General features: G+C 38.5%; 1 protein-coding gene across 1 annotated transcript; it reads left to right on the top strand.

Moving 5' to 3' along the window:
* The first annotated feature begins 378 nt into the window (after nt 1-378).
* Nucleotides 379-12,069, top strand: GJB7 (gap junction protein beta 7). The gene is made up of 2 exons (XM_055330604.1): nt 379-454; nt 11,238-12,069. The coding sequence occupies exon 2, from the start codon at nt 11,265-11,267 to the stop codon at nt 12,054-12,056; it is 792 nt and encodes a 263-aa protein (XP_055186579.1). The 5' UTR covers nt 379-454; nt 11,238-11,264; the 3' UTR covers nt 12,057-12,069.
* Nucleotides 12,070-12,370: the final 301 nt, after the last annotated feature.

Raw genomic sequence — 12,370 nt, 5'->3', positions numbered from 1 at the left:
CAAAGATAGATTCACTTAAATTGTTCTTTTGCCTATTGTTTTTGGTAGATAGGTTCTGATAAATAATCTTGGAAAAATCCTTTAAAGAGATGAAACACTCTCTTTCATTGTTCCAGCTTCTTTGTGTAGATGATGATCTCTTTATAAAAAGAGATATTCAATGAACTGTGTGTATGTGAATGGCTTTGAATTAGTTTTTCCAGTTTCAATTCCCTTTTAACATATGTTATAAACAGCAGAGACACAAAAGTTCTCATCTAAGTTATGAGGCAAAACAAATGATCAGGTTACACCTGTTTGGCTTATGCTACCTTGGAAACCACTAGACTCCATTTGCCTGAGCTTAACGCACTAGTTTCCTCTCAGGGAAATAATATAATCAGCTCATGATTTTATTTTAATCAAATGAGCAACTGACTGGCTCTCTTCTTAATCTCCACATCTGTGTCAAGAGGTAAGTTAAGCTTATTTCTCTTATGATAGGATTTATTTATTTAATGGGAAGATGGCATTTCTTGTAATTGGGTAGTTAGCCATTACCTTCTTCCAAAAAGTTTTGATGAGAGAAGTAATCCTAATTATTACAAACTAGATGTACTGCTATCCAGTTTTGCGCTGCATCACAGATGCCCTTTCTGGATAAGCTGCCTCTAAGTTGCCATTTGGAACGTGTGATGGACTTGAGGGCTTTGGCAGCTGTGGCCACGTCAAAAACGCTTGGCCTGAGCACAGAATGTGAATGAATGGGACTTGGGGGTCATAGAAAAACAGCCCAAGACCTCTCAGTGGCCCCTTCTGTGTGCCTTAAGGACAACCTTTGAACTGTTCCTAAGAGGGGATCCTCTAAAAATGATAATGCCTTGGGGCACCTGGGTGTCTCAGTCAGTTAAGCGTCTGACTCTTGATTTTGGCTCAGATCATGATCTCAGGGTCAGGGGATCAAGCCCTGCATTGGGCTCTGTGCTCTTTGAGGAGTCTGCTTGGGATTCTCTTTCCCTCTCCTTTTACCCCCGCCTCACTCATGCACACAGTTTCTCTCCCAAATAAATAATCTTTATAAATATTTAAAAAATAAAAAAAGTAAAAATGGCAATGCCTTTATTCATACAGGAAAGTAAAATACTAGGCAAGAGGTGTATATGTATATGTGTCAGCTTGTGTGGTTACTCTTCTACTCAGCATTGTCCATGGATCCTCAGGGTTAACAATTTATTTTTTTAGTATACTGTTATTTATATGTATAAAACCTAAAATTAGATGTGAAATAATTTTATATCCACAGGCCAATCTTTAGACTTATAGCTCTTATGCAACTATATTTACAAAAGAAAAATCAAACATCACAAAACCAATAAAATTAATTAAAGTTTAGTGGACAAAAGGTATGATTTGGCTGAAATTAAATTACCACTCATTAAGAGAATAAGGTACTGACTGCAGAAGCCCAGATTCTTTAAAGTTGGTCCTACCTACCTCACTGTGGGTTGGGTTACGGCTTGTTCTTTCACAGCATGTCTCCATTCAAACTGCCAGCAGGCTTCATTCAGGCTGCGCTGTCCATATGCCTTCATGTAGCTTTCTGCTGAGCAGAATCCATTATGTGTTGTTTCTCGGAAGCCCAGAAAAATTAAAGTTCTGTAACTTGGTTCCAATATGATTTCAAATACAATGTAAATATCAGAGGTGGGCAAATGGCCTCTGCAAAAGCCAGATAGTAGTTTTAGCTTTGAGGGCCATACTATCTCTGTTGCAACCAGTCAACTCTGCTATTTTAGCATGGAAACAGCAATAGACAACAATAAGTGAATGGGCACGGTTGTGCCTCAACAAAACTTTATTTACAAAACAGGTAGTCAACTGGATTTGGCCTGAAGGCTGTGTAGTTTACCAAATGCTGGTGACTATGAGTACTGAAATCCTGTGGCAGTCCTTGGTTATGAGCTAGTCATCCAGCAGCATTGTTTCTTTTTCTTTTTCTTTTTCTTTTTTTTTAAGATTGTAAAAACAAAATACACAGGCATAAACTTCTCAGAAGCCCTTGAGAATATAATGATAGACCGTCAGGGGTCATAGATCCTGGGCTGAGAAACACCTTGCTTTACGGATTTTCCAAATAGGCTATTGCTAAAAATGAAAATGCCTTGTATACAAATGGGGGTTTTATGGAATTTGCAAGTGTCAGCAGGTAGTGGAAAGAGACTCTTGAGAGGAAACTCTATTCTTTAGGGGTCAAATAATTTGTGTACAATGTAGCACAGAGTTGTTAATGAACCAGAAGACCCAGCATGCTAAGGGGAACTAGAAACCAATCATTCAGGATGGGCATTCTGCTGCCAGGTTTCCAACTGATTAGGGGGAGTCTTGCACAAGCCCCTTCCTTCTCTGAATTTCCCTTTCTTCGTCACTACGTTGGGGGTCATACCACAGACCTCACCTCTTTCAGAGGGTGGAGGTGAGGATTACATGAGATGCTGTGAGACATTTTGGAAATGCTCAAGCACTACCCACAGACAGGCACTGTTATTACTGGGACACGAAAGGAACTGGATATAGAAGCTGATGCCTTTTTCAAGGCTTGTCACTGGTGTTCTGCAAGGAAATTGGAAATCCAGTGCCCCTCAAACACAAGTTTCAAAATAGCAGTTTTTGATCATTTCAGTGCGGGACTCTGCCTTCTGGCAGAGCCAGGGCTTCTCAGTGGTTTTGTGCCCACTCAAGAACACAAAGAAGGCACTTACTTGTGGATGGCTGAACCACACAAGAAGTGAAGCTTCAGTGTGGAGGAAGTTGCTGGCATAGCAAAGGCTCATCTTGGAATAAGTGAAGGATGGGTGGACTGGTGCTCAGTCCCAAAGGCTCAGAAGCTCAGGTGTATGATTCACCATGAGGTGAGTCAGCTCTAAGGGACTCATTAACCAAACCCAGAGGAGCCTGATTTAACAGGTGCCTCTCCAGGGACTGGAACTCTCGTATGTAATTTCAGGGGAATATCTTCACACAGTTTAGGGAATCTCCTTGTCAAGAAAATTATTACTCAGAGTTTGCTTGGTAAATTGGAGGAATGAGAATCAAATGACTGTAATGGATATTTAATCCACGATGTAGAAAAATCAGATGCATTAACTATCCTTGCCTCTACTGTATGGTTATTGTAACTCATTTTCTCAACCCAAAACTCATACATGTTCTCATTAGTTTTCAGTAGACATCAGCATGTTTGCAATAAGGTTGTCCCAGAAAAATCCAGAATCCTTGGTTGCAGAAGAGAGTGATGGAGTATTTTATATATGTACATTATAAACTTTTCCCTGTATGTGGAAATATGCAGACATTGAGAAGGTCTACATAGTTTCTGTTCACCTAGCATTCATGCAGAGCTCTACTCTTCTGTTAACCTCTGCTACCATGTTATTATGCTGGTCGTGGGACCACATGGTTGATTCGCTTGTTTCTTCGTTTACTATCTACTTTACTTAGGTACCCTCTGGTTGCTATGATGGGAAAATAAGTTTCTAATTCTCACCTTGATGTATGTTTAAGGTCTTACATAATTTTACATACTTATATCTACTAACATTCTAGTATTTTTCTGGTTATCCCAGGAATATAGGACAGATTATCTCTTTGGGATAGTTTTCTTCTACAAATTACTAATCATTTCCCATGTTGGTTTTTAGTCATTTCATACTCAAAGGAGGTATATGTCTCCAAATTCTGAGTTACTTAATTTGGTCTGATTATGCTTTCCCTTCAGGATGTCATGTTATATGGAGGTTGTGGTTGTAGTCTTTGTTTTTTTAAAAAAAATCAGTTAGTAGGGCACCTGGGTGGCTCAGTTGTTTAAACATCTGCCTTCAGCTCAAGTCATCATCCCAAGGTCCTGGCGTTGAGCCCCACATTGGGCTTCCTCCTCAGAGGGGGAGGGGGAGGTCTGCTTCTCCCTCTCCCTCTGTTGCTCCCCCTGCTTGTGCTTGCTCACTCTCTCTCTCTCAAAATAAATAAATAAAATCTTAAAAAAAATCAGTTAGTAGAACCTTAGTATAGCCGGTGGAGGATTTTTAGTTGAGTTTTTTTCTGGGGGGGAGGGTCTTTCAATTTTCATTGGTTTGATAATGATGATGATATTTAAATTGATATTTGTCAGGCATCAAATGATATCCTAATTGCTTCAAATGAACTTATTCATTTGTATCTATTTACTCAGAGCTATACTAATGCAAGTTCCTTCTAAGAGAGTAGACTCTGACATGTATAAATTTATTTCCTCTACCTATTCATTTGGTTGTAACTTTTGGATATGCAACGCACAGGGGATAGTTATCTAAAATTTTACATTTACACAATTCTTCTCCAAGGTCTCCATTTTGAGGATTAAATCTCTGCTGTTAAGAGAAGGGTTAAAACAATTTGTCAGTCATTATTTGAGCATTCTAACTTCTCATTCCCATAGAACATGTGTATTTGTGTACCCACATACCCACTGTCTGCGCTTCCCAGATACACTTCATTTGGGATTTTTAATAGAATTATGAAATACTTGAATCAACATTGATGCCAATAATGAAAAAAATCCGTGCAATAGGTTTTTTTTAAATTTTTAATTTATTTATGATAGTCACACACACAGAGAGAGAGAGAGGCAGAGACATAGGCAGAGGGAGAAGCAGGCTCCATGCACCAGGAGCCCGACGTGGGATTCGATCCCGGGTCTCCAGGATCGCGCCCTGGGCCAAAGGCAGGCGCTAAACTGCTGCGCCACCCAGGGATCCCCGTGCAATAGGTTTGACATTGGAATTATTTGAGTAAATAGGACTGAATGGATATTTCCTATTAATATTAATATTAAATATGACAGCAAAGTGATATGAAAATTAATTTCTCATCTTTTAGTTCAATTTTCTTAATGTGGTCAGTGGGAAGAATTAAGGCCTTTGAAGACTGCATAAGTGATTTATTCTACAGCAAAGAGCAAAGAAATTTGAGACTGAATATTTCACCTAAGAATTCAATAGTCCACTTTGCTATCTCTTTTCTTTCCTGTGTGTTTTATGAAATTCTTATATTTCATTTTGATTTATGACCACAACAAACTTCATGAAGTCAGCTTGTGGAATATTAATAACCCCATTTTATAGACAGGGAAACTGAAGTCTCAAAAGAGTGAACTTCTTGTCTATAGTGACAGCACAGAACAGCCTAGTGTGACCACCTAGGCTCTATACAAATTGGCTGGATCTCCTTTTCCAAACTCATCTCAGACCATCCACCCCTCATTCACTGAGGTCAGTCATGAGGACCTTCCTTCTGTTCCTCAAACACATAAATTCATTCTTACTAGGTATTCCATTTCCTAAAATGTTCTTCCTCATAGCTTCATGTAGCTGACTTCTTGCCTTTCAGGGCTCAATCCAAACACTACCTCAGTAGAGAGGTGTCCCACGGCCCCTCAGTCCAAAGAGGCTCTCCTGGCCCCATCATAATTACATCATTCTGCTTATGCCTCTTCACAGCCTTCATCATTATCTAATATTATGCATTTACTTGTTTCTTGTTTATTATTTTTCTCCCTCTCTAGAATATAAGCTCCATGAGAGCAAGGAGCTATCTCTATTCTCTATCTAACTCACTCTTGTATCCCAGCAGCTAGAGCATATACTTGTCACAATTCGTTTTTTTTTTTTTTTTAAGAGAGAAAGCACAGGCAGTGAGGGGCAGAGGGAGAGTGAGAATCTTAAGTAGGCTCCATGCCCAGTGCAGAGCATGACTTGAGGCTTCACCTCACAACCCTGAGATCAGGAGTTGGACACTTAGCCAACAGAGCCACCCAGTTGCCCTCTTTTTTATATTTTAAAAACTGTACTCATACTAGTAAATGTGAAGCAGTATCTCGTAGCTTTGATTTGCATTTCTCTAACGACTAGTGATGTTAAGCATCTTTTCACGTATGTCCTGGCTATTTGTATGTCTTCTTTGGAGATATGTTTATTCAAATCTTCTGCTCATTTTTGAATTATATTTTGTTGTTGAGTTTTAGTAGTTCATTATGTATCCTGAATATTAAAACCTTACCAGATACATGACTTACAAGTATTTTTCCCCACTTTTGGTTCTTCTTGCCTTCCTAATAATGTCCTTCGATGAACAATGGTTTTTAATTTTGATGAAGTCTTGGGATGCCTGGGTGGCTCAGCGGTTTGGTGCCTGCCTTTGGCCCAGGGTGTGATCCTGGAGTCCCAAGATTGAGTCCCACTTCGGGGTCCCTGCACAGGGCCTGCTTCTCCCTCTGCCTGTGTCTCTGCCTCTCTCTCTCTCTCTCTGTATCTCTCATGAATAAATAAATAAAATCTTTAAATAATAATTTTGATGAAGTCCAATTTATTTATTCTTTTTTGTTGTTCATGCTTTCAGTGTCATATCTAAGAATCCATTGTCAAACTCAAGGTCATAAAGATTTATCCCTTTGTGTCCTTCTAAGAGTTTTATGGGTTTTTTTTGGCTCTTATATTTAGTTCTTTGATCCATTTTGAGTTAATATTTTAAATTGCATAAAGTAGGGATCCAACTTAATTTTTTTGACATGGAAATCTGATTGATCCAGCACCTTCTTCTCACTTCCAATTTTAATTTAGATAAAATGTTTGGGGAGAATTCACAACTTCCCAAAATTATTCCTGATATTGGCAATGTTGAATATTTTACTTTCTGAAAATATTTTATTAATTGAATTTTCCAAACTAAATTCCTGTGCAATTAACTGCTAGTTCTTAAGAGAGAAGGTCATAGGAGAATTGGTACATTAGAATTGACAAGTAGAAACTCTTCAAAAAATCAGTAGTTATCCTTAGTGGTTTAAGGGATAAATTAAAGAGACAATCTGAATTATTGTTAAGACATAAGAATGATGAGCTAATGATTTCAAACTAACAATGACTGCTTTCAAATGCTTAAAAGGCTATTATATGGAGACTCCTAACTTATCCATCTTCATAGGAAAAAAGCTAGAGAAAAAAATATACTTAACTTGCAATTGGAAAGGCTTCCAATTTGACACCAAGAAAAGACTTTTACTGGCAAAGTAATGGTGATGATGATAATGCTTATGGATCACCTACCATGTATCACACTCTGTTTTGAGCTCCACATGGTTGGTATTTCTAAAATCACAGCTGAACTTAAGACTTGAACCCAAGGAGTCCAACACTGTGCCTAGGCTCTTATGCGCTAAGCTAAATCACCTTTGTTAAAATTAGAACACCTCCCTCTCTGAGAAAAGCCATTGACTTTCCATCAGCAGAGAACTTCAAAATAGGATAGACATTTATCAGTCAAGTGAAATTCATAATCCTGACATATTTAATGGCGTCAGTCTTCCAATTCTATTCAAAATCTTCTTACTGCTTTTCTTTTAGCAAAAAAGCCTGAATCTACTCTCTTGCCCTCTTCCCTTCTCTAAAATGCCCAACAGGGCACTTCCAAATGTTTTGTAACATTACGTAAATATCTTTTTGAATAATATGGACAAATGCCCAATGACACATGTTATAGGAAAACATAATACCTTTTGTTTTCCCTTTTTTAATCTTTGGGACTTTGTTTTAATAATTCATGGAGACACTAACCTTTCAGGTGGATTTCAGAATCCTTTTTATTTAATATAATTTTGTTTGTGTTCTGAACCCAAGGACATTGAAGTATTTATTCCCTGCTGAATAGAGCACTGTGTACATGTATCTTTGTTTTCTCTGAAAACATCTCTTAACTCTCATATATTTCCTTAGGGCTCTAGTGTGTGGGCTCACTACATATTGTTCCCTCTGTAAGAGATAATGTGACATGCTCCAACAGGTGTGCTGCTATAACAATATCCCAATTTTCTTAACCTCCTCATTCTCCTCACACCATAATTTCCATGATACTCTTTTAACTGAGTAATATAAAAAGCAAAAGGTAAGTAATTTTTGTAACAGAAAACAAGACCTGAAATGGCAAGGATTTCACCTGAGAAATCACAAAGTATATTAGTGGCAGAACTGGAGCTCTGGCCCACATCTTCTGTTGACTTTAGAAAGTTAAGAGAAGTGATTTTCACTTGGAGAGATTTTGTCTCATCTCTGCATGTTACCATGCATTTGGACATATCTGGAGACATTTTTGGTTGTTCATTTTTGGTTGAAATAGAGGCAGGAGCTGGTACTACTGGATCTAGCTGATAGAGGCCAGGGATACTGTTAAACAACCTACAATGCACAGGGCAGCTGATCCAACAAAGAATTATCTAGCCCCAAATATAAATGGTGTCACTGTTGAGAAGCTCTATTTTAGAATGATGTAAATTGGATTTAAACCCTGCTCTGTATCTTACATTGTATACTTGGGAAGTAGCTTTCTCATCTGAGAGAACAAAACATCCACCACTATAAACAAACAAACCAAACTGAAAAGCAAACAGAATCTCCACTTTCCAGGGTAGTTGTGTGACCAACTCAAAAGCACTGAACAGAGAATGCTGAGTATGTAATGGGCCCAACAAACAAAAGTTGTGGGCCACACCACAGAATTCAATTATAAGACAAAATGGAAGCCAGAAAGACATCACTAAAATGAAAAAGAAGGCTCCCTAGCATCCTATCCACTTTTAAAAACTATTTTTAATTTAAATTCAATTTAGTTAACAACCACCAACTACCTCCCCTTCACCAACCTTCAGTTTGTTTCCTATAGTTAAGAGTTTCTTATGGGTTGCCTCCCTCTATGTTTTTTTCCCCTCTCTGTTTTTATCTTACCTTCCTCATGTTCATCTTTTTGTTTCTTAAATTCCACATGAGTGAAAGCATATGGTATTTGCCTTTCTCTGACTGACTTATTTCACTTAGCATAATATCCTCTAGTTCCATCCATGTCATTGCAAATGGCAAGATTCCATTCTTTTTGATGGCTGAGTAATATTCTATTTTATATACCACATATTCTTTATCCATTTATCTGCCTATGGAATCTGGGCTCATTCCATATTTTGGCTATTGTGGACATTGTTGCTATAAACATTGGGGAGCATGTGCCCCTTCCAGTGACTATTTTTGTATCCTTTGGATAAATACCTTGTAGTGCAATTGCTGGGTCATAGGGTAGTTCTATTTTGAACTTTTATTTATTTTTTTTAAATTTTTTATTTATTTATGATAGTCACACAGAGAGAGAGAGAGGCAGAGACATAGGCAGAGGGAGAAGCAGGCTCCATGCACTGGGAGCCTGACGTGGGATTCGATCCCGGGTCTCCAGGATCGCGCCCTGGGCCAAAGGCAGGCGCCAAACCACTGCGCCACCCAGGGATCCCCTATTTTGAACTTTTAGAGGAACTTTCATACTGTTTTCCAGAATGGCTGCAACAGTTTGCATTCCTACCTACAGAGTAAAAATGTTCCTCTTTGCATCATCACCGACATCTGTTGTTTCCTGATTTGTTAATTTTAGCCACTCTGACCCATGTGAGGTAGTCTTTCATTGTGGTTTTGATCTATATTTCCCTGATGCCAAGTGATGTTGAGCATTTTTTTCACGTGTCTGTTGGCCATTTGTATGTCTTCTTTGGAGAAATGTCTGTTCCTGTTTTCTGCCCATTTCTTGACTGGATTTTTTGTCCTATCAGCTTTTATATGGAAAACAGCAAAAGAGATGGACAGAAGTGCAAGATAATTAAACAGCATCAAGGACATATGAGGAGGAGAGAGGAAGTGAAGATGAATTGGAAATAGAAAGCCATGGAAGGATGTATAGGTAGAGAGATTTCAGTAGTAACTTGGAGGGGGAAATTTGAGAGATAGGAGGAATCAGAAGAATTTGGTGAGCAATTAAAAAGGATCATGAAAAAAAAAGGGATCATGGTGAGGAGTCCAGAATGAACATGAGATATACAACTTGGGTGCTTAGATATTGGTGATGCCATTAAGAAAAAAAAAATCAAAGGGCAGGACAGATAATAAATTCAGCTGTAGATATATCGAGTTTGAGATGACTGTGGCATATTTAAATGATAACCAAGAGGCAGAGAGATGTGGATATCTGGGGAGGAGCTGAAGATTTGAGAGTTAGGATCTGAAAGGAGTAGTTGAATCATGGGAATGAATGAGATTTTCTAGGGAGAGCATATGGAGTGCAAAAAGGGCAGAAGACAGAGCTTTTAAGAACTAGTTAAAGAAAACAAGATGACACAATCAAGAGGATCAGAACAATAGAAAGACAAGATAGAGTAATATGGAAGTCAAGGCTGAAAAAGTTTAAAGAACACAAGAGCAGGCAACAGTATCAGAAAAACTAAATGAGATCCAGAACATCTAGAAGACTTGGTAGTTGAGTGGTTGTGGAAATTTTAGTGTGCATTGATGAGCAGAAAAACTAGACTCAATGAGTTGAAGAGTAAATAATAGTTGAGGAAATAGAAATAAGGGATAAAGGAAGATAGTTGTCAGCGAGATAAGGTTTGCAGATTTCCCCCGTTAAAATGGGTAACACTTAAGAACATTTATATGCTGAGATGAAGGAAACAATGGAAATTGGAGATACAGAGTACAGAACCAGGGAAACTTGATAAAAAATGGGATGTAGAGCTGGAATGATCATTCTGAGGCAAGATGAGACTGACCTCTCTCTCTAAACTGAGTGGAGCAGGTTAAGTTAGGCATGGATGTGAGTCTGGAGGAGTAAGGAAACATAACTTTGAAAACGTTCATACTGGAGAGCCTCACTTTCCACTATCAGACTGGAAGTGAGCTCAGTTGTTGGGATGGGATACTGGACACTACAGGAGGTAGTTGCGGGGAATAATCTTTAGTGATTGGGGAAGGGCATTGACAAAGTAGAAAAAGTGAGTAGAGATTACAACTTCAAGAAGTAGGTATGTGAGGGCTATCTCAAGATACCAAGGTCACTTTAGGATTCATATCTAATTTTTTCTAGATCAGTAACAGAACTCATCCATCCTTAGAAGCAATTAGCCAAATAATTTGTTTGAAAATAGGGTAGTATGTGTGGGATCACCAACTAAATTCCAAATTAAACTGGTCATGGGATTAATTACATCTGTAGACCAATAGTGTCATTCCATTGTTTGAAAGTGAGTCCTCAATATCCAACATTGAAATTTGAGTTTATCTTCCATAATCCCATAATCAAGTAAGACAGTAGAAATGATCAATGAAATAAAAATAAATGAATCATGATGCAATTGTTTTCTTTTGCAGAATCTGACCTCCTTTTGAGCCTAAGTCATGAGTTGGATATTCCTCAGAGACCTCCTAACTGGAGTAAACAAATATTCAACTGGGATTGGGCGGATTTGGCTGGCTGTTGTGTTCATCTTCCGTTTGCTGGTTTACATAGTGGCAGCAGAGCATGTATGGAAAGATGAGCAGAAAGAGTTTGAGTGCAACGTTAAACAGCCTGGTTGTGAAAATGTCTGTTTTGATCACTTCTTCCCCATCTCCCAAGTCAGACTCTGGGCCTTACAACTGATCATGGTCTCCACACCTTCGCTTCTGGTGGTTCTACACGTAGCCTATCGTGAGGGCAGAGAGAAAAGGCACAGAAAGAAACTGTATGTCAGCCCAGCTATGATGGATGGGGGCTTGTGGTACACTTATCTTATCAGCCTCATTGTTAAAACTGGTTTTGAAATTGGCTTCCTGGTTTTATTTTACAAGCTGTATAATGGCTTTAGTGTTCCCTACCTTATGAAATGTGCTTTGAAGCCTTGTCCCAACACTGTAGACTGCTTCATCTCCAAACCCACCGAGAAAACAATCTTTATACTTTTCTTGGTTATTACCTCATGCCTGTGCATTGTGTTGAATTTCATTGAACTGAGCTTTTTGGTTCTCAAGTGCCTTATTACGTGCTGCCTCCAAAAATACTCTAAAAGACTCAAGTCCTCAGCATGTGAGTGCCACGATCTCAGATATGTTGAATGTGGTGTGATAGCGGCTCCTCCCCTACTCCAGAATTGCCGTTCAGATTTGGCCATAGGCGCATCTCAGCGAGGTGAAACAAAGCCACTTTTTTGACACAGAAGAGGGTTAGAAACTGCATCCTTTCTAAGCAAGACCTGGGCTGCATTGGAAAACAAAGGGTGTCAGCCTTACTGTCATTTGAGAAAAATTTTAATTTTCAGTATGTGCTCAGTTGTATATACTAGACAAAGATGTCATTGTTGTAGGGTTCAAGTGGGTATGTAAGTTGTATTTGAATAGTTAATTGCAAATTAGTCTGGAGAAATTCAACAAGCAGCATTCTTTTAAATGCTTAGATCTGTCAACTGGAAAATATAAAAAGTGACATTTATGACAGATGTGATGGCTCCAAGCTGTAGTTGAAGCAC

Source organism: Nyctereutes procyonoides, unplaced genomic scaffold (assembly GCF_905146905.1).
Source record: "Nyctereutes procyonoides isolate TBG_1078 unplaced genomic scaffold, NYPRO_anot_genome, whole genome shotgun sequence".
In the NCBI taxonomy this organism is placed as follows: Eukaryota; Metazoa; Chordata; class Mammalia; order Carnivora; family Canidae; genus Nyctereutes; species Nyctereutes procyonoides.
The sequence above is the reverse complement of the archived record's forward strand: the minus strand, read 5'-3'. Positions and strand labels throughout refer to the sequence as shown.

Coding starts and splice junctions, on each gene's coding strand:
- GJB7 (XM_055330604.1), top strand. CDS start 11,265: ATGAGTTGGATATTCCTCAGAGACCTCCTAACTGGAGTAAACAAATAT.